Source organism: Bombus pascuorum, chromosome 2 (assembly GCF_905332965.1).
Source record: "Bombus pascuorum chromosome 2, iyBomPasc1.1, whole genome shotgun sequence".
NCBI classification, from domain to species: domain Eukaryota; kingdom Metazoa; phylum Arthropoda; class Insecta; order Hymenoptera; family Apidae; genus Bombus; species Bombus pascuorum.
In genome coordinates, this window is record NC_083489.1 from 1,605,057 (window position 1) to 1,631,507 (window position 26,451).

At 39.1% G+C, this 26,451-nt stretch overlaps 2 protein-coding genes across 5 annotated transcripts in view; one reads left to right on the forward strand and one right to left on the reverse strand.

Annotated features, from left to right (window-relative positions):
• The window catches only part of LOC132916316 (uncharacterized), a 223,853-nt gene that overhangs the window by 77,439 nt on the left and 119,963 nt on the right, over positions 1-26,451 (reverse strand). For all 4 annotated transcript variants that reach the window (XM_060976219.1, XM_060976217.1, XM_060976218.1 and 1 more), the window contains one exon: positions 563-844. In XM_060976219.1, coding sequence (XP_060832202.1) covers positions 563-844 — 282 coding nt within the window. The remainder of the gene's footprint in view (positions 1-562; positions 845-26,451) is intronic.
• Positions 6,711-9,730, forward strand: LOC132916382 (uncharacterized). The gene is made up of 4 exons (XM_060976304.1): positions 6,711-7,573; positions 7,981-8,148; positions 8,217-8,549; positions 9,371-9,730. Exons 1-4 carry the CDS (start codon positions 6,711-6,713, stop codon positions 9,687-9,689), a joined length of 1,683 nt encoding a protein of 560 aa, XP_060832287.1. The 3' UTR covers positions 9,690-9,730.

A 26,451-nucleotide genomic window follows, 5' to 3' on the forward strand; every position in this document is an offset into this window, starting at 1 on the left:
TTCCACATCCTCGTGCAACTTCACTTTCTTCTCATCCGAGTGCTAATGTGATTATCCCCCCTCGACTATGTGCTACAACGTAGGAAAGTAACGTATTTTAAAACCTACAGTCTTAATTCTCATTTCTAACACGTGTTCTGTAAACCGTTAGCACTACGATTATCAACTTGTATTATACACCTAAATATACTCTATATAGTTGATTATAATTAAATTAATAATAACACAGATCAGTAGATATACGTAATTAATTTTATATCCGAATGAAAATCGGCATTAATTTTATCAAAAGTCGCTGCATATTTTCAATGATCGGGGAAGCACAAAAACGTCGTTGTTTTTCAATTCATCCAACGGGAAAACCTTAAATAAATTTATCGACCTATTAAATTAAAATACTGATCGAACATCGAGATATAGTAGACATATTCTCGTCTATAATTCCCTTTCACCGAAGACCATTACAGAAGCTTATCCGAAGATCATAAAATACTCGAGTGATAAAATATCAAGACACGAAATGATCCGAAAAATGGAATATGAGCGAGGCTCAAGGATTTACCGGCGAAGAGATCGAATCTGGTCCTGCTCCTCTCACTGTCCTCGAAACCCTCAAGGTCGTCCTCGTAATCCTCGTAATCCTCCACGCGTTCCCTCCTCTCTTTCTCGCTGACATTCCTCGGCAACGTATTGCTGGTAGTCCTTTGAGCATGTCTCATTCTGGCCTGGTTATTGCTACTGAAGAGGACAGCTGGCGGCGGCGGCGTCGACAGCTGCGACCCCTGAAGACGCCTCTGAAGATATCTGGCCAAGATCGCCTGTACCGCGTCTGTCTCCGCGCCGCCTGCAAGACAGAAATCATGTTGCTCTCGTAATCAGGCCAATTACCTTGCGTTTGTGTGTGTGTTTCTTTTTTTATTTCGTTTTGTTTTTTTTAAATTCATTTATTTCATTTTTATTCCGTTTCGTTCTCTTTCGATACATTTTTATATTGTACGCCGACGCTCTCGGCCACCAGAGAGGTATACACCGAAGGCAATTCTCGCAAACGCTTCTCCTACATTCTCTGACTCGAGTCCGTTATCTCAGCGTCTAAGATACGGATCTGTTAGGTTATTTCGTCGGCGAGTCCACCGACTGCTCGACAAAACTCATCGTCCCTTCCTTTGCTTCCTTTTCCGTTTGTTCTTCTTTCCTTTCTTACAGTGTCACGCCACAGTTACGCTCCTACTTCGTCGAACTTAATTTTAAAGACACTTCAAGGTGTGTCCGATACATTCCAACGAAGTATTTTTCGTTTCAACTAAAACTCGATATATCTGCCGTAACGTGGAACGAAACTTTATGTACACCGTGTACGTAGTTCGTGTATGTAGTTTTGTGAAACTGTATGTACTTTTGTATTATCCTTTCATGTTCCATGCATTCCTATCCATCCGTTATACTTGCATAGTGTCATTCTAAAAAAGTGCAATTTTACCGAATGACAAGTAACGACTTATGAAAGCAATAATATACGTTATATCATCTTTTGTTCCAATATCTACGTGTTCCTTCTTTATTTCTCTTCCTCTCTATCTCTCTCTCTCTGCCGCTCTCTCACCTATTCCAATACGTCTCCTCTCTTTTTCTCTCTTGCTGTTCCTCTGCCTTAATTCCAAATATGTCGTGGAACACCGTGCATCTAAAGTTTCTCGTACATTCGTATGCATGAAACTTTTCGTACGACTCGCTAAGAGCTCCTAAGAGGGCCACGGAACCGGAGTAATACACTGCTCTGCGTCTCTGTCTTCCTTTCTTCTCTTCCGAGTTTTTGACCAGCTGTGGGAAACATTCTGTGAAAATGTCGTCACTTAGGGAACGCTTTCCCTCCGTTCGTCGTTACACTGATATCTATTTCTCTTGCTTTCGCGGTGTCTTTAATATATTTCTCCTCGTCCTTTGGTACAACCCGCGTGAAAATTGTTCGTTATTGTCGTGCGACGATGGAGGATGTACAGTGGCAGTGCAGGATGATCGTGACTAGTTTCGTGGCGTTAGATTTCCTTTAGTAAAGTCGTAACGGAGCGAGTATCGTGGTTTATCAATTTTCTATTTTCTTATTTCTGAATTTGTACGGTTGCAAATATCGAATTTATTGATATCGATGTTCGTCGTTGCGTGATCATCTTTCTGCTGCAGTATCGCTGTCGTTCAGCTTGAAACAATAATGCACCTTCTTGCGAATGGAAACGAATAGAAGCTTACGGAAGTCTCGATATTCACGTAAGAAGCTTACGCAAGTAGCAACTATTTCTATGGTAAGGGAAGAGAATGTTGTTTGGTAGAAAATAAAGCTCTTTAAAAATATCCGTAGTTGGCTATGCTAGAGCTTTAAGGTATGGAGAAACGATGTCTGACTTAATATTTTGACAGATCCATTTGTCATTTTTAATGCAGTATTTTTAACGTTGACCTAGTGGCACTCATTGCAAAGCTAACTGTACTCGACGTAGCTTTATTATGATAATTACACGATTTCTATTTATAGGATCTGAATAATTTATCAGATCTGTCGAAGGAAAGCATAATTCCTATCGTAGGAGGTACTTCAAATCGCTATTGATCAATACACATGTCAATCATGAATAATTACGAAGATACTCGTGACTTATATAAGAACACTTTATTTAATCCCCTTTCTTACACAGCATCTCAAAATCTTCGCGTTCAAATACGAAATTACGGTACAACTTTCACCAAATTCCCCGTACAGGACATCGTCGAAATCCAGCAATTTACGATTCGACCTCGATTCCAATTGCGATCGTATATTCGATTTTTTCGGTCAACAGAGTAACTTCATTTTCATACGAGGAAAGATTACTTTGAATTACTTCCTAAGTATACGTGTTAACACTAAGTAGGGACTTTCGAATAAAAGTGTCGTAATTTCTTTTAGTTTCTATTCTTTCCCGCTGATCACTCTTGTAACAGATCATTTCCAAATGTTTCGTTAATCCGCGTTTTCATAATCGACTATTACGTTATGTACGCCGTAATTCGATTCTTTCTACAAAAATATATATTACGTAGTATTCCTGGATTCTTTCCACGAGAGCGTATACTATAACTAGACCGTACGTTGTTATACATTTATGAGATATTTAAAAATGTAAAAATCTGTCAAATGTACGTCTAAAGTCAGTGAAATATCCCAAATAGAATATTCCTTGTAACATTTAATATCTGGAACAAATATCAGCTTAGATTCCATCTCTCTAATTCTCTTCGCAAAAATACAAATCTGCATCGGTATCCGCGTTTCAATTGTAATCTTTGATATGCCAAACAAATCTGTATTTGAATTACATTCACGAAACTAAATTATACGGACATGCGTAAATTCGCGTAAACATTCGCAGTCTACTAATTGCAGGCGTCACGAACGTAGATCTTGCGAAGCCTAATAGCAGTGAGATGGACCGGCAACGGAGCATAAAATCGTCGGACGCTATTTATAGAGGATCACGAGGATGAACGTGACACGAAGCGGTAACTTACGACATGTTGCAGGGAGAGATTGGTCGAAACGTAGTAGCCGACTAACCGAGAATCAGGATCACGTGATTAAAGCATCGACGTTATGCCGAGTGTGTAACTGCGTTTGCTCGTAAAGGTAAATGATATGCAACGGAGCCACTCGACCTGGCAGGACACTCCATTAGAGAGTCCTCGCAACGTGGGCATGCGTTTGACGTTCAACGGCGTCCTCGAATCGTCAACGTCACGTATACGTGCCATGCGTACGAATTAAAGGGTGCACCGGATACTCGATACACCACTCGTGGATAGGAAGTGGTGAAAAACCAATGCTCGATACCGCTGGGCACCGTTTCATTCGGATAATACTCGTCGACGAGAAAGAAACGAGGACGTTTGATCGATGAACGTGATACGATGCGATCCCGATTCGCCTTTAATCCCTTGATAGATACATTATCTTTATTTGCAGGCGAAATATCGCGATTGAAACGGTTATTATAGACAGATTTCGTTTAACTTTCTCACATTTTCGTGTTAAGTGGTTAAATTGATTTTTGGAAGATATAATTTTGTATGGATTTCGTCGAGTTTATTAATGGAAATAACGTCACAGGTATTTAGTTCTTGATACGATTCCCATCGATTTCGACAATATTTGGAAAGTTTTTGTCGAATTATAGGTGATTCGTGGCAATTTAGGGAACTTTGTAAATTTGATATCCATAAATTATAGAAAACTTAGATCAAGTAATAATTAATTAAGAACACACGATACTCGATATCGTTGCTGCTATCTAACGCGTTGATCTAGAAACCTAAAGTTTTATGCAACTAGTAAATTATTAATGATGGACTATTGGATAATGGATCGATAGAATAGGTATCCTTTTTCTTATTATTACGATCAGGTTCAATGAAATTGAGAAAATTTGTGTTACATTGCGGAGAACTTAAACTGGCGATAAAAATATCGGAAGAAATTTCAATGATTTCCAAGAAGCTGAGTCAATAGTTTATTCAATTCTACTTTGTTGGTCAAAGTATTAACGTAACGTAAAATGTGTTGACATGCAATTTTATGATTTACGATGATATTTACTATACGATGTTTACTATCTAAAAATTATTAAATTGCAATTATTAAATACTAGAAGCTATTAATTTTCAGAAACGAAATTCGAAAGACACGAAGCTTTAAGAGTCCGCGTTCTTCGTATCGAGTTCCGGTAACATAACGCCGTTCTCATTGCGTTTCGTGGCCTCGAACTTCGTGACATTGAGTCTTTAAACATGCAGTTGACAGTTGTCGGTAATGGATCGGGTTTGTCACGACCCGATCGTATCTGGCGTAAAATCACCGTGACACGACATATTAAATTCCACGATGCCATACATATTAACATCGAGCACATTTGCAATTCTAGAGGCTGGGTCGTTTAATATCTGAGGCGAAATATTGTTTGCATAAAATTGTATCTTCCAATTTATTGAACGTGTTCGAAATTCGTCTTCCTTGATGCACCGCGACCGGTTTAATTCCCACGCATTTGAATATTCGCGTTCATATTCGTCGGCGAAAAATATTTGCACCGAAAATGCATTTAGAGCGGTTCCGGGAAATTAATTCCAAACTACGCCACGGTCGAGCCATGTTTCAAATTACAAATGCTATACTTACTCCACTTTTACATTGTTCCCGACTGTGCCGCTCTCCCGGAAGTCACGCGCGCACAATGAAAGGGATGAAAAAAAAAAAAAAAATAACAAAAAAGAAAAAATACCAAACGATCAAAAAGTTGGAAACGAACAAACTTCGCGTAGGTATATCTAAACCGGAACATTGCGGGATAAAGGAAAAAACAATCGCAAATCGCTTGGTCGCAACCGCAAAATTCGGATCTTTCGGTAACCTAAATCTCTCGTGGAAAGAAAATTACTTGAATTTCATTCGGAAAAGAATTAACGTAACAAAAAGAAAACAATTGTAAAGATGCGCGAGTGAGAACGTGGCAGGATAACATGCACAAATTCTCGTTTTCGTGATCGTGTTACTCGCATAATTCTGCTACTATGCGAATGTCAAGTATCCTGGGATACGAGAGCTCGATATTACCACTAATCTGCGTCTGTTCGCTCGCTGTCCTCGCGTGGAACGTTTGGCTCGTCGTGTCGAGCGTCCGGAGGTTGTTATCGATCTACGAGGCGAACAAGTCGAGAAGAAGGTGGAAGGAATCGACGTCGGATCATCTGGTACCGGGAAGCGTCTCGTGGCGCGGAGGAAATCAATTATTGACCAGGTCTCCTGTCGAGAACCAGCGTAATTACGTCGATTTTGTCGCGCAAGCCCGTTCGTACGCGTGGCTACCTCGTAATTGAATTTAATTGATTGTATCGCGCCGATTGCGCTCCCGACCCACCCCCTGTTATTTTCCGATGAATTTTCGTACGCGGAATCCGTTACTTCCGCGACCATGGTAAAAAGTAATTAAATCGCGGCCCGTCAAATCGAATAATCACGAAAAGGTTGATCGATTCGATTCAATTTCCAAGTTGACGCTGACTTTCGTTCTACGTGCAACGAATATTGCGTACGCTCGATGAGTAATCGCTTTGTCGGCCAATACGATAGGCGTTGCTGACTTCCAGATTGTTGCATACTTGTCTTCTCGCTCGATGGTTTTTATCATACGAGAGAATACTCGCGTACTTCTATCGATGTATAGAAACTTGTTAGTATTCATAAGGATGGATTAGACGATCGTTGAATAATGTAAGAGAATTCTTGAATTTGTTATCGATTAATTTAAATAGCTGATTCTGATAAGAACCATGTGTTCGAATCTATCTATTTTGTTATTAATTTAACAGGTCGTTAATCTCTTAAAGAATAAATTCGATGATTTTTATACGTATCATAAGTACAAACGAATACTCTTCTTCTTTCCTCTTATTATTTTGAAAGACAGTTAACTTCGATAAGAATCGACTAATTTCCTCTGAGATATGCTTTCAGCGTGCACAGGCGTGCGGAGTTCGAGCCTTGCACAGTGAAACGTCTACTCGAGATTTTTCAAGATATTCCTGCATCCTTCTGGAAGAATTTGAAAAGTCATTTGGAAAGGCGAAAGAAGCGTCGTTATGATTGCATCTCGATAGAAATCACCGGGGCGAATATTAGGAACGATATGGACGTTTATTTAGATAAAACTTCGAACGACGACGTCACTCTCGAAAGGAATTTCGATGCAGCAGCCGATAAATTAAAAAACGTAGAACCGTCGACGAGCGAGGGAAAGAATTCACAGTACGATGAAACGTTTCAAGAAACATCCTCGTCGAAATTTATAGATTGGTCCGAGGACAAACTCACCGACTACGCTATGATGAAAAACGTTGCCGTGGTTCCAGGAGTGGAAAGATATGCAGAGGACGCGTTTGCTCGTGAAAACGAGAATACGTGCCCGAACAACAACGAGGTTCGTTCGTCGTATAAATTCGAGGCGCATTTAGAAATTGGAAGGGACGGCGGACATTCGCAGCAACGTTTGGCAAATTTCGAGATGAGAGATGAAAAACCTTCGGAGACGACGGTGAGTCGTTCCCTGGCGGAGAAGTTTCTAGTTTCGATGTTGCAAGAGGACGTCGTGTTCATGAAAAATTCGCAGCAACTTCCGAACGAGAAGGTAGTTGATTTCGAGATGGATGCATCGGAAGAAACTGCTCGTGCATCGAAAGGATCCGTGGAGATGGAACAAAAAGAAAATAAAGATCCTGCAAAGGTAGCTGATACGTTCGAGGAATTTTCGTTTCGCGAGGCAACGGATAAGGATGACGATGCGCGTACGCGGAAGGACGATTATTTCGACGAACAGTTTGGAATAGACCCAAAAAACGAGGCAAATTGTACGGAAGAAAAATCTGCGTTTCATCGGAGCAAGAGTGCGATATCTCGAAGCAAAGATGGAGAGGAAGACGTTGGATCGTCTCCAAAGAAGAATTCGACGAGGAACGATAGAAGAACGGAATCTACGATTTTCTTTAGCCGATCGTAAGTCAATTAGAACGAGAATGCTCGATGTGTTTTTACGATTGTACGATACTCGTTGTCGATACTCGCGACTGAAATTTCAATCGAACCGACACGATTGAAATTTTAACTAGTTTCATCCTTTCCACGTGACGATTTCAACCGAAATTATCACGAACGCGAAATTGTCATCGCTCTGTCCTCGTATATTATTTAACGCTTTCTAATCTGTTGGATTGATTTGGATCGGGTAGTAATTCAGTAATCCCGTGTTTTCTCGAAAGGGAAAAGCAAATTGCAGAAATGTCATCGACCCGTGGCATTAAATTTCTAAAAACACTACGCTTTCGTTCCTTCCTTGTACCGTATAATTACACACATCATAAAACGATGCACACGTGAAAGTTGTTGGAAAAAATACTCGACAGACGCGCCACCAGTTCCGGCAAAGAGGAGGAGGAATTGAACGTTATCGTTCGACGTATGATCGTCATGGAGTTGAAGAGGCATCGAAAGAAGGAGCAGGAGATGTTGAAGAAGTCTCATTCCGATACGGAGAACGTACTCGCAAGAAAAAGGCGCAGCAACGGAAACAGGTATGTTCGATGTTTGTTCCTTTTGTTTCTTCGAATCGTTGCTCGGTAGACACGCGCAATTGTTTCAGAACAGGTCTGTTCGGCGTCAAAGGCCAAACGTTTTTCCGAGATTTGCTGGAGCTGGAGGAAAACCTGAAGAATAGTATCGACAACGCGTCAGGCAACCAATCCGCCATAGTCGACGAAAGGATCGCGAAACGCCAAGATCACGCGGAACAAGATGGAAATCGTTCAAAGAACGACGTACAGAACGACGTGACGTTGGTCGATCGTGCACGCGACTCGATAAATTCAATGGCAACCAGCACCTGCGAGATCCACTCGAATATTCAACTGGAAAGAAAAGTCAATGCGCCTTGCCTGAGGGACGCCGTGGCGGAACGATCGATCGGGCCTAGAAAGTACGTTATTCGACGAATTATTTAACGGCCCGTTGGAATTTGCCAACCAGCGTCACACCCAGGGAGCCTTAAATTACGCTCGGAAACGTATTCAGGCGCGAGTTTGATGTCGCGCGCGGAACATAGGGAAAACATCGTCGATTCGCGACGCTGCTTTCATTATTCAGAGACTTCTGACACGCCTGCAGACAGTCGACACTCTGACAAAATTTCTATGCTTTATGCCGGTTCTCTCGCGTTAACGCGATTCTCTTTGTTCTTTAAAAATTTCATTCCGACCAAATCGCAGATAAAGCGACGATTATTCGATTCGCGTATTCTTCAGAATGGAAAATTCAGTTTAAATTAGACGATTTTAAACTAAATTAGACGGCTACAACTGGTTGCGAATGATTCGGAAAAATTGTGTATCTAGTGGATCTGTAATTTTCTAATGTTGGAACTCGAATAAACGTCGCTTTGATTTGTAATTAGACCGCCAATGTTTATGCATTTCTGGGAGATTTAAATTTCAACACATTGTCGAGAGAAAAGTGTTTCCAGCGAATATTTGTATATACTTTTTTTCCAGTCGAGTGATCTTTATCAGCTTCTACGTTTCATTTTCATTGTACGTATAACATTTTTCTGATCGTATGGAAATTCTACCAAGCGACAAAGAATTTAACTTGGACTTAAATGCTATAACAAATGCAATGGTATGGAAATACTTTTCGTGGGCACTATATGTGTATAAACATCTACAGTTTAATTATAATTCTTAATGTATTGTTTAACGCTTTACTCAAACCTTTTCTAAGAATACCATTTATGCTGTCTAGAATGTTGACGACCGATCAGCAGACCCAGGTGAGCAAATCAACGCAGACAGAATACGTCTACGTAATACGAGCAGTGAGAAGTTGTCCCGTTCGAAGGAGGCGACTTCCACTGCACTTACAGCTACATCGACTGATATCGGGTCGCGATGCAGTTTGTTCTAAAACGGCTTACGCAAGTTTGGATTTGTCGACGTACATCTTTCGAAAAGCTTCGGATAATCTCATTTACGAAAAGGGAAAAGCTAGTCGCAGTCCTAGCTACATTCCTAGCCCAGAAAGACATCGATGGAAATATGTGACGCCAAGCAAAATCAAATGAAATAATAATAACGAAATCGAAATTAATTAAAATACGCTGACAATGTAACATTTAATTTTTGCAAAATATTATATTGTATTTGTGCTCCTTTTTCTTGACAATGTTGCCTAGTTCATTCACGTTGTCGACAATTTTTTAGTCCATCCGAATGATTTTAATCGTTTTAAAAAAATTTAGTAACGTGGATCACCGATGACTATCAGGAGGACACTCAACGTGTTAACACTTTACCGACTCCCCAATACCATTTTTTTTGTTCATTGTGAACGGTACGTTTCTAAAATTGGTATCAAACTGTGGGAGTTTACAAAGCAACGCAACTGACGCAACTGAGCAAGGTACCTTAGTACTAAATAACAAATTACTGCTCAAATAATGAGAAAGATTGTCGGTGACAAAAAGCCGATTAATCGGGTCGGTAAATTGTACTATCTATGGGTCGGTAAAGTGTTAAATAGTACAATTTCCTATCTATACGCTAGTCGTTTAGTCGACCATTCGCGGAGAGACGCGATCGCGAGGAAGCACGTCAACGGGAGTCGTAAATTCCCTTTACGATTAGATAATCGACGCCACGAACTGATCGATCCCCTTATTTCTATTACGATAATAGGGGTGTTTCAATTGAGTTTACACTGAATTAACACGTATAAAATAATGTTTATTCCAACAACTTTGTAAAAGAGGATAGTTACGCTGGTGCGTAGGTACAAATTAAGTAAGCGATTGATTTAAGGGTAGAGATCCGGTACAGACACGTTGACTATTCTAGCGGTGAAGAATAAGTAAAGTTTAGTGATGATGCTGTGTCGGAGGAAAGCTAGCGATGGGTGTGTCTAGCACACGGGACCATCGGATTTGTCGATGACAATTTTGGTTAGGAAAATGAGGGCAGTAGATGTTGCTTTTGATTGGACAATAAGAAGGTTGGTGGACTAGGAAGGGTCTTAGCCGCCCTCGATAGAAAGTTGATAGTGGGAAGTATCGTACGTGAGAAAAACTAACTTTCCCGTGTCTTCTCGTAGTAAACGATAAACCTTAAAAAACGCTTTAGTAAAAAGATCTTTGTTCGGTCTGAAGGACTTTAGCTAGAAAATTCCTGAGATTTATGGTCGGTCCTTAAGACTATCGAGGGTACGCAATAAGGATGTGTGGACATTTGGATGCCGTCTTGCCCGCGGTGAGTAGAATAGCCTGGGTTAGGTAGAAAGTCAGCCGACGTAACACTAGTGTTGGATGTTAAAATTATACTTATCGTCAATTGTACATCGTAAGAGAGATATCGCGTTGAAATATTCGTCGGTGAAACAAAATGACCAATGTCCAGAATACCCTTGACGAATATGGTATGAACGACATTCGAACTTTCATTTAATGCGAAGCTTTCCAAGCTTGGTGACAGCAAGGGTCACCTGCGTTCCGAGCGGAAATCAAACGAGCCGCAACGAACACTTCCTGTTCTCCACGGATCTAAATTTACAGGCTCTCGACACAGTCACAGCCTGAAGTCCGTGGCACTCTAATTAGAAACTGGGCGTCGTTGTCGTTTGGCCACGCGTCGACGGGAGTCGCGACCTTTTAATTACCAACTCCATTTACTCGTGAAAGTCCAATCGATCTCACCTTCCAATACAAACCATCTCTGCGCTCTATTCGTTCGTTTCTCTTTCTTCGCAACGTACAAACATGTCAGAAACTTTTACGTCAGGATATAAAGTGTCGCTCGACTAAGTCATTAAATCACTTACATGTGTATTTGTTTTCCAAGTTGCGAAGTAAGCGCCGTTGTATTTCATATAATCCCTCGTACCTGAAGTATTTTTTCAAGGCAACGCGATCATAGAACCGAAGAGTCTCGTCATACCTAAACTCTATAATCCTAAAATTCTAGACGATCGCACTCTCTTACGCAGTTTGAAGGCACGTTTGAAGATACGTCTAAAGTCTGTGCAAGGATTCAAAATACCAGCCATTATAATATACTCGTAAAAGATATAACCTAGCAAACACGAAGATGGCACCCCGCTGGGGGTAGCCACCCACATGCTATATTTTATTTTTATTTTTTTTCCCAATGAATAAGATATAATACTTTACCAAATGTCCTTCAGGACAAATTGTAAAAAAAACCAAAATAAACTAAAAAAAATTATAATATACAGCTTATAATAATAATAATAATATACAGTTTATAATAAACAAACAAACAGCTATAAACAAACAATCGCGTGCTGAAACACGCGCGAGAGGCAGCAGGCCTAATTATTGGTCGATCACCAAACGCTAGTCGTTTGTTCATATTCGAGACGAATTTCTCAGTCTCCAAAATTCGTAGTTAGATCGCATGGAAAGTGGTAAGTACGATATTTAAGAACTACGACAACGCCCCTGTCTTATTCAGATACCGTCACGTGCATATATTTATAGCTGGCATCTGGACTCGTTGAACGGACTATAGTAATTTAGTCGAATGACTCGTAATCAATTACCACTAAGCGATTTGCCTAGTACATAGAAAGTCAGTTACATGTATAGCGTTAAGTAACATATAATATTGAGTTATAAATTGAATTTGTTAGCAGAAAATGGTAAATTACTAAATTACACACCGCCTCACTAAATCAATGAATACATCGGTACGAGCTTTAAGTATCGACCATAAATTTTCCTGAAGTTAAATAACGCCAGACTAATGGAACTAAAACTACAATACACCGTTGCTAGCAAACAAGAGGCACACATAGCGTGCACGTAGAAACAGGGAAGGCTTCTTTCAGAAACGACAAGCTTTTTGGGATAAACTCTGAAGACATCGAGTGAACGACAGTCGATCGAAGTTAGGTTGACAAGCTTCCGACTGTTTTCACCGCAAAAATGTGAGACGACCCGCGCAAGATTCATACCGTACGAGCAAATACGGCCAGGCTCCAGAGCAAACTTACGGTACACGCAGCCTGTCGTACGTGACGAGCGGCTTGAGTAATTGTAAACAGAAGACGCTAAAGGCAGCAAGAAAGTTGCGCGACACTTGCCTCGGGCATCTCTCAGCTATCAGTCTGTATAGTCAACTCATAAACGTCTTGGAAAAAATTGATCCAAAAATAAATTCATCGATATCTCGTAGAAAAATCGTATTCGACTCGGTAAATTTTGAATAACCGACGGATGTCGCTCTTGTGGTTGCACGATAGAGAGTTTGTTTTCGTTTCGGACAACTAGAAAGCTATTGACGAATTAATGTGACGTAGCTCTTTGGCGGATGAACGATACCTGGAGGCTGATTATCTTTTAAGAAAGAAGAGTTAGGAAAGCAGTCTTGTTAAAATGAATGACGATGGCAGTTTTGATTCGCGTATATGTGTACGTGCGAGGTTATCTCGTGTAGTTAATTCTACTTGGACAAAGTACGTCATTAGTATTTTATATCTTCGATAGCGCCATGATGATGATCTTTCGTTACAAGGTGAAACTTCTAGCAAAAGACTGTAATGCGATGTAACATCGTTGGAATTCTTTTTTTATTTGCGTTTATTTTACAATCAATTCTCGTTAGAGAATTTTAAGTAAATTTATCTGACGTGGTACTATGACACGATTAATAAGTGTTTATAGTATGTTTGATTCTACTTGAATCTAGTGCTTAAGACTAAGGTGTGATGTCTTTTTAGCCTGCGGATCTGTTCCGACGAGTCGAGTAGTTGAATAATTAGAGGTTTTGGTGCTTGTTAACTCTTGTGCTGTGTATATTGCTGAATTTGGATAATTCTTCTTTGACTGTGGGTATCTTGAAGTTGTGATGTATCGTTTCGTTGGTGAAGTACCAAGGTGCATCTATTAGGGATCTTAAAGTTTTCAATTGGGCCTGCAGATCTGTTCCGACGTATCGAGTAGTTGAGTAATTAGAGGGTTTTGGTGGTTGTTAACTCTTGTGCTGTGTCTATTGCTGAATTTGGATAATTCTTCTTTGACTGTGGGTATCTTGAAGTTGTGATGTATCGTTTCGTTGGTGAAGTACCAAGGTGCATCTATTAGGGATCTTAAAGTTTTCAATTGGGCCTGCAGATCTGTTCCGACGTATCGAGTAGTTGAGTAATTAGAGGGTTTTGGTGGTTGTTAACTCTTGTGCTGTGTCTATTGCTGAATTTGGATAATTCTTCTTTGACCGAGGGTATCTTGAAGTCGTGATGTATCGTTTCGTTGGTGACGTACCAAGGTGCATCTGTTAGGGATCTTAAGGTTTTCGATTGGGCCTGCAGATCTGTTCCGACGTATCGAGTAGTTGAGTAATTAGAGGGTTTTGGTGGTTGTTAACTCTTGTGCTGTGTCTATTGCTGAATTTGGATAATTCTTCTTTGACCGAGGGTATCTTGAAGTCGTGATGTATCGTTTCGTTGGTGACGTACCAAGGTGCATCTATTAGGGATCTTAAGGTTTTCGATTGGGCCTGCAGATCTGTTCCGACGTATCGAGTAGTTGAGTAATTAGAGGGTTTTGGTGGTTGTTAACTCTTGTGCTGTGTCTATTGCTGAATTTGGATAATTCTTCTTTGACCGAGGGTATCTTGAAGTCGTGATGTATCGTTTCGTTGGTGACGTACCAAGGTGCATCTATTAGGGATCTTAAGGTTTTCGATTGGAATCGTTGAAGAATCGTTGTAATAAAATGAAGAATTGTAGTATCGTGGACAAAGGGCCTAAAAAGTATCGGGTAAACCATAAACATAGTCGCGAGCCGGAGTGTCGATAGGCCCGTCAATGTGTCGTCGGTTCTTTGGCTGAAAAGTTTCGTAGAAAAGAGACATAGGTGATTATGGCCACGAGCGGTTGCGTAACACGTGCGTGGTGAGACTAAGACAAAGGGACAAAAGGGATGCTAAGGCAGAGAGACAAATTGACAGTCAGTGTCAGTGGAGAAGTCAAAGAGTGTGAATCGAGAAGTTAGAGAGTGCGAGTTGCGTTGTCGAGATAGTATTGCTAACGTTGTCGAGAGAGTATGATCCGCGTGAGAGAGAGAGAGCGTTGGATCCGTTGTGACGAGAGTTGCAAATTAATTACCGAGTTGTCTAAAGTATACCACGTTATTGCGATTAGTTCATGTTAAATAACCATCGTTTCCTATCTAATCAACATGTGTATCAATATATTCTTTGTAAATAAACCATCATTTTATTATTAAGTAGTATCCTACGATACTACAGAATATATTTTCAAAATGGAATACGAATAATGTTGAAGTAATGGACGAACCTTTAATCGAACAATCACACGAAGGTACGATGTAACGTTACACAATGTGTTGGTAATTCTGTTATTTAAGGTTTTGTTAAATTTACTTAATAACAGAAAAATGAACTGCACTGCAGTTTGCAGCGAAATATTATGTAATTAAGACCCTTAATTCGTTTCTGCACGGTCCAGGCTCGTTAGTCTTTTTAACACGTAAGAAGTCGGGAAACAGCTCGCCGAATTTTTGCAGTCACGCTCGAGCTGTTGTGCAATTTCTTTTCGCTGAACGGAAGATGAACGAATGAAACGGATGACATCGCGAAACAAGCAAACACTATCTCTTTTTCGCGGAATAATTGCTCAGCAAGAAATTGGACGCGTCTCGTTTGACGCTGCTTTCGTACGAAACTTTTTATTTCATCGATAATGGCTTGGAATTCCCGTTGTGTCTACACGCTCGTTATTACGCATTTCAAGATCGGTGTCGAGTGTTTAGCAACGCCAGTTGAGAGAAATTTAATATGAAAATATTATAAGTGGAACGACGACAAGTCACTGGCCACTCGAGTATTTATTAACTTTCTCCTAATTGCGAATTTCATTTTTCCAGGTATCGTCGCGTATAACGGAACTTCTAATCGGCAAATGTCAAAAGTCCACAGTGTACGATTCCTTTTTCTCGAACGAAAAATAGATGAAATAAGTCGAATCGAACGAAACAAGTATAAATCGCGAAAATAGATTTCTTCTCGTATCGCTTTTTCTCTTTGTGTAGAATCGCGTTTTAAGTTATTCGAAATAACAAGAAAATATAATATGTAATATATAATGTAATATAACATATTATAACATATAATGTAACGTGATATGTAAATAATAAAATCGATAATCGTCTCGTCAGTTGTAACGTTATTAGCGACGGAAGCGGATATACGAGATATTAATAAAATATGATATGTAAACTAGAAATTCTTTTCTTATTCTTTCGTCAAGCATACTTAGGACAATGGAATCAAGCATATTTCGTACCCACGCGCTCTTCACTCCCATTAAATCAATTTAATCCTACCGTTCAATTAGTTTCTTCATAAATCCTACTTCATATTCGCCGTTCGATGTTATCGACACTTCAAGGCCCATTTCCATAAATTACCAGTCTGAATTATGGTGTCGAACGAAAAAGGTCGCCTCATCGAACTCCGATCTCGGAGATGTAACGTTAGCCTCTAACGCAACGATCGTTCCATTAATGTCCTGCTGTTGGAAACCAGTCTCGTCTACCCATATTCAAGGTATGCGAGTACAGTGTCTGAAAAGAGTACTCGCGCAGAAATATACACGACGTAAGTTTATTTCTGGAATTTCTACAAACATATTATATTTAATTTAACTAATTTAACGTAACAGCTGCTTTCTATCGATAAGCTTTATTACGCGTCTATTTTAGAAAGGAGATTTCGTATACGAGACATCGTCTAGACGATGAAGATACTATCACCGTAATTAATATCTACGATAGCTATGGCTAACTTGATCATTCAAAATTTCAATAGTTTAATATTCAGACATTTGTGAAAATATTTGGCGAGGTATAGATTTATCGTCAAATTAAGAGAAGGTGGAATGTAGAAATTGTACGCAGGGAGTTTCAAGGCAAGCATGAGCTTGTTTCTGAACCCTGAAATCAACAGAAATAAAGGTTTCTCTTCGCTATCTTACTTCCCTCCATTCCTTGTTTCCCTTGATTTTCCTTTCTTTCCCTTCTCTTTCGTTCCTTTCTCAATTCCTCTTTATTTTATCTTACTTTTTCTCCCTTTCTCTCTTCCTTCTTCTCCTTCCGCACATTTTTCTCCCTTACATTTTGCTTCCGATAAAAGAAGATAAATCGTAGATAGAGAGCAAGATTTAAAAATTTTGCACAGCTTCGCAACCTAGTCTTATGCATACGAATGAAGAAACAGACTCGCTGTTCTTCCCAGTTTTAATAAAATTGCAGAGCGTGAATTTCGATTCTGCGCAAAATTTCCTCGTGCCCTGACTAATGTCAAGGGATTAAACGGGAAATTCGCTAAAACAGACACGTTTCGAGGTGTTGGTATTTCAGCAGAACGCAATCAGTTGTAATTACAAACGTAAATTCATATACATATTATCGTCTGCGACGATCGATAGCGTTTCCAATGCGCATCATTGAGTCGATACACAATGCATCGTACTATGTTCATGATCGGGCTATTTTCACCGCTGCGCACAGATGCAGCTGCAGTTCGAAATGCGAATTATTTGATAATAGACAAACAATGGAATCTGCGATCTGCAGAATCAACCTGTCGTTTTAGCGACCCTCCCCGTCGTTGCGTGGAAGTCTATTTCAATATGTTGTGATGACGTGTCAGCCTATATTTGAGACGATCTGACGAATGTTACTGGACGATGGGTCAAATGTCAAAAGCAACGCGTCCGTTCATCGTCGATTTTGCGTTTGTGCCTGACGGCGCTTACAGACCCGTTTCGGATCATCTAGCACCGTACGATACATTTTAATCGCAAGACTCGGAACTTATATTTGACATATTTGTTTCGGGAAAAATAATGTATGCATTTAAATTATAGAGCTAGAAACGTGTGATCTATTTTCTTTGGCGTTCGATGGTTAATTTGGAAAATTTCAACAGGATGAATTTCTCATGATTTTTAGAAACAGAACAGGATACTTTTTTAAGGTATCGAGTTAATTAATAAATTAAGTGGAACCTTTAGAGATACGATTAAATCTTCGATAATTTATTTATTAAAGGAATCGAGACTTTGGTAGCGAAATTTGTGAAATTAACGTAACAAAATACCTGGATACTTAGTCACTTTAACGTGGTACGATATAATCTAATAAAACAATGTATATATTAATCATCGTCTAAAAAGATTATAATTAATATCACGATAATTTCGATCGCGATAACAACGCGATTGACATATTTTAATAGGCCATAAAGAAACTTTCTAATGGGCGTGAGAACACTGAAGATTAAGTTACTCGGAAAATTGTTGTTTGATACTGTTAAACAGCTGGAAAATTACGCGCCTGAGTAACTAAAGTAAACGACGCTGTCACGAAACGCTTAATAACTGTAACTGCGTATTTCGTTGTACTGCTTCTACTATTTAACGAGTTCCTTCGTTAATATTACGATACATACATATGCATGTCGCGTTTCGCACAGTGTTGCAATGCTGCTTTTTCCACCTGCCAAGTTAAAAAAGGTATCAGATCGAAACGTATCTTCTCGTTGATTCTTTTTCTCTCGGAAATAGTATTTTGTCGTCAACTGTTTTAATTAGCTCGTTCGTTACGCAATTCCACCGAGTCTTTCATGTCCGAATATCTTTTCGATTGTAGTGAGATTTTTTCTAATTATTTACAATGGAAAAGCATTTTGGTGTGCTTATGTATAAAAGACAGAATGCACAGCAGGCCAACTTTACCGAAAAGAGATACATCTGTCGTTTGATTAATTGATAACTTTGTCGCGTATATGCAACATCGAGCACGAAAGAGTCATTATACGCTGTCTGAATAAAAAATAGCTCGACTATGAAAATTTTAGCGTAAAAGCCAATGAATATTCCACGTACCAAGAGTTAACAGTTTAGAGCCATCACGTAGTATTAAGTTGTCCGAAAAGTTTCTTTCGTTTTATAAGGAAATAATAAACGCACAATGGTTTTTGCTTTATATTAATTTATTGAATTATGCACGAACATAATAATAGAAATAGAACGAAATGGATCGTACCTAATTCAATAAAATAATATAAAACAGAAATTGTTGCTCATCTATCACCTTCTGAAACGAAAGAAACTTTTCGGACAACCTAATACATAGAATTCAACGATTTAAACAAAAACTCACAACGTTGCTGTTGTCACGGTGATCTCGGAATATAGAATAATCATATTTTACATACCAGTTCGCATCATAGTCATCAAAACTACAATTAAGCAGTAACAGCATACCCGTGTGCTGGCATCCAGCGATAATCCCTCCACAGGAGCCAAACCCTCGATATAAAAATCCTCCCAAGTCAGCACTCGAGATTCCACTCCATTCCTATTTCTGTTCTGTTCACGTGAAATTCTGTACCGTTACTCTGTCAGTTTTGTAATAAATTGTGAAGCAACTATCAATTGTTATTAATTGGAGTACGAATCTCTCACCTTACGCGCGGAATGTGAAATAATCTGGAACCGACGCGACACTGTCATAGAAACCTCTGGCGAATAATTTCATCGACACGAAGAACATTGTTATTGCATATTTACGATATTTATGTCGAATCAGTAAAAAAATTATATTCGATATAAGCGATTTCGAAATTTTAATATACAGATTTATTTTATGAGGCCAATATACGTAATCGCGAACGCTTCTCGTTAATTTGCCTGGTCAGACCAGCGAAGAAGTCTGAAATGTAGGGGATGAAAAGGGCAAGAGAAGGATAAAGAGGTAAAGGGGGACTCGTTCAAACGCAAATTATCGCCGGCTCCATTTCCATTTTACGAACAATGCACAATGAACCGCGCCGGAAATAAGAATGAGCTTTCGCCCATTCATGCGTATGTACCACCCTTCCCCGTCTTCTCCATCTTTCCCTTGCTTCCTCTTCTTCTTTTTTTTCTTTCTTCTCTCGTTTCTCCCTCACGATCAGAAGCACTTACTGGTCTACGAGGAGAATCGGGTTTCCTTGATGACAGAGAATTGTCTTGCACTTTGCGCGCACTCTTCGCCTTCAGGATGCTTCTGAGATTCTCCAGAAGCCCATTTACGAATGCATTCGAAGAATAACTCCCCTCCTACGACTCTTTTCTTGGGGAGTATTGCGTTCGCATTGTACGGTAATACCGGCCAGCAGTTTGTATTCTTGTACCTAATATCTGCGTCTTTTGTAGGGAAGTAATGCAGCGCAGGGATATCCTGTAGTTATTTCTATTCTTTATTACGTTCAAACAAGGAAATTTATTAAGTTTGTTGTGAGAAAGTAGACGTTGTAACACCGGAGCGTTAATTGTTACGATAACAAACAGAGCGATAAAATATATTTGTATAATTAAGGTAATCTTAATTGCTAGTCGTTTTGTTTGTCGCATGTTCGTGACTCGTGAATAATATCGACGTTATGCTTCCTAACGCGACACGGTCCGATTCTCTTCGCGAGTACCAAAATCATCTGTTTACTAATAAACGTCGCTGCTAATTACTAGCAGGTACGTTTAATTATTAACGATGTCAATGATAGCGAATGGCGAAAGCAGATACTGTTCGGACAACTTGATACCTGATATTTTCAAATAGATGTTTGTTTATGTTTTCTCAGATATACGGATGCAACTGTATTTTCCTTAGCAAGTGCAAAGGGAAGGAAAGTTATGTTTTCAAAGGTGTATAGTAGAATGAACTCTTAATTTTTCTTAATGAATTTGTTTCGTACATATATGTATCTACGAACAACACAACAAACATCGTAAGAAGACTAAAAAGGAAACACCCAATAGACTTCATAAAAGATATAACCTAGCAAACACGAAGATGGCACCCCGCTGGGGGTAGCCACCCACATGCTATATTTATTTTTATTTTATTTTTTTTTACCAATAGACATAAGATATACTTATGTCTATTAAGACTAAGATATACTTATGTCTATTAAGACTAAGATATACTTAGATAACACTTTAGATAAGATAACACTTTACCAAATGTCCTACAGGACAAATTGTAAAAAAACCAAAATAAAGTAAAAAAAAAAAAATATATGTATCTGCTTGCTCGAGGTACTAAATTAAGTATATAAATTTCTATTACGATTCCTTCTGCGGTAAAACGTTCTATTTAATATATCGAAAATAATGCTCGAATCAAAGTGATTTATAGTTTCGTCGCTACGGATATTTATTACGGCTCTGGACAGAGAAAGCGTTCTTTAATTCCCACACACACATTATCTGTTAAGGTATTTTTTATTATCACAAATTCGTTGCACGAAAGGAAATAATTAATTTCCACGTCGCGTATCAAAAGATTCGGGACGACAGCGAAAAATTTTCGCCCGTCGACCAGCCATGAGCGATATCTTCCCAAGTCGTAAGTTCTCTTGGCAGTCGCCCGATCTGAAATTGCGCGGCTGTCTCTCCCATTCTTCGCAGTAAAGAAGATCCATCGAGGAAACACAAGCCAGACGATGGCTCTCACGATTTCTACGCACTGGTAGATCAAGTCGAGAATCGTTTCATCGAGATATAATCGCGGTTAATACGTATTCTGCCAAAAATTGCGTTTCCCGTGTGTATTCGTTCGTGTATTATTCCATCGGTTCATCGTCGAACATTTTTGGCAATTTTCCGATCTTGCTTCCTTCGCAGAATCCTATCCCTTGCTTTTCCTTCGCGAAAGAACAGCGAGAAGGGGATAAAAAAGAAAAGAGAACTGGTAGAGAACTTCTTCTCGTCTTCATTCCTGCACCCGTCGTTTTTGTCCTCGATCCGTCTCTTCTCGCTCTCTTGCAAGCGTCCTCCGCTTCTTCCATTCCACGTTTCTTTCTGATTACGTTTCCTTCCCGAATTTCGTATACAGAATCACAAAACACGTAGAGAATATCTTTCTATGGTCGCCCGAGGCTTATTTTTCAAGTCGAACAATTTTATATCACGCTGCAAGTGTACTAGCATCGATAAAGACTTGGCGTTTTTCATTCCAACGCGAAGGAACGAAACTACGTAGATATTACGTTGAGTGATAACAGTTTCTTCAAGCATATCTTAAAAGAATGCAAGTATTAATTGTTGAGATATGTATAATCTTTCGTGCTGGACTGGGTTAAATGCGTGTTAGAGTTACTTGTATGTGAGTATCAGTGTGTGGATACATGTGTGTAAGCGTCGATGAGCGTCCAGGCTTTTGTCAAGACAAATAACGATCGGCAGTTGTTAAGAAGCATCTAGAAGAGTCGGTTAGCAGTCGAGTGTAGAGAAAGTGAGGAGACGCGTGCAAGTGTGAATGGAAGAATATGTGAGAAATCCTTCTTGTAATAAATGTATTATTATTTTAATATTACATCCCAGTGTATAGTCAATATTCCTTCAATATTATTTCGGCACCAACGATCCACAATTCTTAACATTAATATTTCTATATAAAATCTACTCAATCAGGAGCATCTCATTCGTCTGAATTTTCCATAAATGTATATCTTTCATTAAAAAAGACTCCAATACGTGTATTTCTTCTTCTGTAAATAATATTCACAGTATTGTTCGAAATACACGTACAGTCGAAGTCCTACTCTCTTATTTCGTCCGGCTCGCGGATCTCAGAGCGAGAAACACAAAGTACGAATGATATACAGAGAAAGATTCGTCAGCTGACTCATCGACAGCGGTATATTTCGTAAAGTATTTCGAGCGTAAAATGAAATTGTTCGTAAGTTGCGATATGAGCCTCGAACGATATTTTTGCGCGGAAACCTCTTTCACTGCTTCGATACCTGCGACTAACCCCATAAAAATATTCTCTACATATTTTGCGACACCTTGCATGGATAACATTCTCGTTTCTCTTACTCGATGAAATCCGACGTACGCAACTTTTTCAGTTTCCCCACAACCCGTTGTATTCGTCTCGTTCTACCTCGCGCGTTTTCTCTTTCCATCGTCAAATTTCTCCCCTTTGTTCGTTTTCCTCTTCTAGCTTCTTGGCTTCGGCCAATATAGAGAACACGCGTCTCTTCCTTCCATAATGAAATTCGACTTCCTTTCAAGCTTACCCTCTCTGTTGTCTCCTCTCCTCTTCTACTACGATGGAAGACCAGGCAAATAACCCGAGCTTCGACAAAGCTTACTCGCGGAGGAACACCGTCCCAGGAGATATCGTCTCGTCCTTAGATCAACGTCGTCGAAGGAATTGTTACTGACAATAAGAAGATCACGAGAACGAGTCTCCTTCTTCTGACGAGCCGAATTCGCGAAATTTGCACGAGCTCCATGTCGCGACTCTTTACTGCGGTAGCATTAGGAGCTTTGATATGTTTGGTATAAGAAGATACTTGAAAAATTGCAAAGTTCGATAACAATGAGCGTGATCGAAATCGTCTTCTGAGATTTCTTTTCTTCTTTTTAGAAATTGCGATAGTCAGGAAATAATTGAAACAGAGTTAGTTATCTGTCTGTTTCGTGCCAAGTTATAGAAATGTCAAGTAAATATTGTTTATGTTTAAACATTCTTACGAGTATTTTGCGACGTTAATATTCTACAGATCTAGTGTCAATTTACTTTCAAATTGTAATTAGAAATATTAAAATACTTGTAAACTATGAAATGTGGTAAACGTGCGACATGACGTAATACAGCACACTACATCACGAAATGATGGTATATTTGGTATGAGGCGATACTTGAAAAATTATGAAGTTCGATAACAATGGGTGTGATCGATATCGTCTTCTCAAATTTCTTTTTTTCTTTTCAGAAGTTGCGATAATCAGGAATTAATTGAAACAGAGTTAGTTATCTGTCTGTTTCGTATCAAATTATAGAAATGTCAAATAAGTATTGTTTATGTTTAAACATTCTTTAGACGATACTTGAAAAATTGCAAAGTTCAATAGCAATGAGCGTGATCGATATCGTCTTCTGAAATTTCTTTTCTTCTTTTCAGAAGTTGCGATAATCAGGAAATAATTGAAACAGAGTTAGTCATTTGTCTGTTTCGTGCCAAATTATAGAAATGTCAAATAAATATTGTTTATGTTTAAACATTCTTTAGGCGATACTTGAAAAATTGCAAAGTTCGATAACAATGAGCGTGATCGATATCGTCTTCTCAAATTTCTTTCCTTCTTTTCAGAAGTTGCGGTAATCAGGAAATAATTGAAACAGAATTACTTATCTGTCTGTTTCGTGCCAAGTTATAGAAATGTCAAATAAATATTGTTTATTTTTAAACATTCTTGAGGCGATACTTGAAAAATTGTAAAGTTCAGCAACAATGAGCGTGATCGATATCGTCTTCTGAAATTTCTCTTCTCCTTTTTAGAAATCGCGATAATCAGGAAATAATTGAAACAGAATTACTTATCTGTCTGTTTCGTATCAAATTATAGAAATGTCAAATAAGTGTTGTCTATGTTTAAACATTCTTGAAGCGATACTTGAAAAATTGCAAAGTTCAGCAACAATGAGCGTGATCGATATCGTCTTCTGAAATTTCTTTTCTTGTTTTTAGAAGTTGCGATAATCAGGAAATAATTGAAACAGAATTTTCTGTCTGTTTCGTATCAAATTATAGAAATGTCAAGTAAATATTGTTTATATTTAAACATTCTTACCAGTATTTTGCGACGTTAATATTCCACAGATTCAGTGTCAATTTACTTTCAAACTGTAATTAGAAATATTAAAATACTTGTAAACTATAAAATGTGGTAAACGTGCGTTGCGACATAATACAACACGATACATCACGAAAGAATAGAATTCGATAACTACCATTCAAGAACTAACTCAGCCTCATGCTACGCATTCTAACGAAGGAAACGTGCAATCACGTCTCCTTGGATGCTCGCGCAATCGTCTTTTGTCCCGTAATTTCACTCGGAGCTCAATCATCCTCAATCAAATCTCAATCGCCGACAAAAAGATCATCGATAATTCCCATTGCCACATTACGTTTTACAACTTTAAAACGTATTAATATTCCTGAATATAAAATACGATTGAATTATAACAGTCGTCAAACACAGAAGTAAATTTTGATATACTCTTGAAACGAAAAAATAGCGAATCGATAGATGAATCGATTAATTACTGCTATCAATCGCTCGTTACGTGCAAGCGCTTCCTCTTAATGCCGTGAAGTGTACACACTTGAATCAACGAAACGTCTCTCCGTTTCCGGCCGAGAAGTATCTTGCATCCTCTCGATTCCATCGATGGAGCAATTAAATTCACGCTGTAAATCATTGCTTCCAACAATCGTCCCTTTTTCATTCCAGATCCAACGATTTTGCGTAAACACGGCAATCCCGGCGAGCTCGTTCGAGCGTGAAACGCGAATCGCGTTCCCTAATTGGCAGCTTTTTTCCGTGGTAATTGGAAGCAGCGGTGAAGCATCCTCGGAAGGATCTCGAATCGAAAAAGACGCGGCCAAGGGAACTTGTACGAAAACGGCGAGAGGCAACAAAACGGAACGACTTTTTATTGCTGGAATTGGAAACGGCGGAGAGGATTCTGTCGATTTGACGGCGAGCCATTTTCCAGATTTCGATCAGACTACGAAACGGTAAACTAGCAAAGGGAAACTTTGTAACGATGTTAATACCGAGGGTTTAACGCTGGATCAAACCAGTTACCTAGATAGTGGGTTTCAGAATTTTATGAAGACTGGAACGGAATTATACATAGGATGTTCTAGTTCCTTTTGATCAAACTTGCACAGTTCCTATACCCGGAAAAGTATTTTTTAAGGACCTTGAAGTTTCGTTAAGAGGTGTAATAAAAATACAAAACGCGAAAAGAACTACGTCTTAGCCTGTAGGAAATCCGGTTCATCGAAACTGAACAAAGTAGAATTTAAAGTGACCTTCGTAAGGTAATAAATTTTTCACTGCCATTAGTGTTACAACTACTATTATATCAGGTATATCGATTTTCAACACATTCTCCGCTTCTATAGAGTGGCTGTTACTTTTGGCCTGTCTTGGCATATTAATATTTTCCACGTGAATATCGCGCGAAATCGAAGTTTCATGGAATTCAAAACAACAAACAACGAAATTATTTCTCGAACGAATCGTAGCACTTGCGCTACGCTATTCCACCAAATGACTTCTTTCATTTCATTTACAATAGTTACAAAGGTTCTCAAGGATTTCCTTTGATCTAGCCAGAACGATAGACCTTAACTCCTTTGTTGTCCAGATTTTCAACAATTCGACAGCGCGTTCTATTGCGAGGCAATTGGAAACGTTTTTATCAGAAATCCCCGATAAGAGGAAAAGAGGTTTCGGGTACTAGAGGATCGAATCGCCGTAGTTTCTTCGCCCCGCAGCTGAGCTCGGTCATGTAACTGGGATCATTCCCATTTAACGACCGGCCGTTTCAAGATTGCAAAATGTCGCGGACAGTTCTGCTCTTCTACCGTATTTATACGAGATTTCACACGCTATTAACCGGATCGACAAGACTGCGAAAGACTGTAGCGAAAGGACTGAGCAGAGATTCGTCCACGTGATTCGATCGAACATTCGAAAAGACCGCCCTTTCTCGATCGCTGACTCGATTCAATTAAATCCCTTTATTGGAACGACACGTATTTTAGAAGATAATGTGTGTTGGCTTGATACGTATGGAACATCGTTTCTTTTGAAATGAAATTTTAATTGGGCGTAGCTCTTTCGAAACATATTAAACGTCGAAGTAATTTTCGCGTGATTCAATGTATTCCTCGAGTGATTAACTGTATAGTTTTATTATTTAAAATTTATAA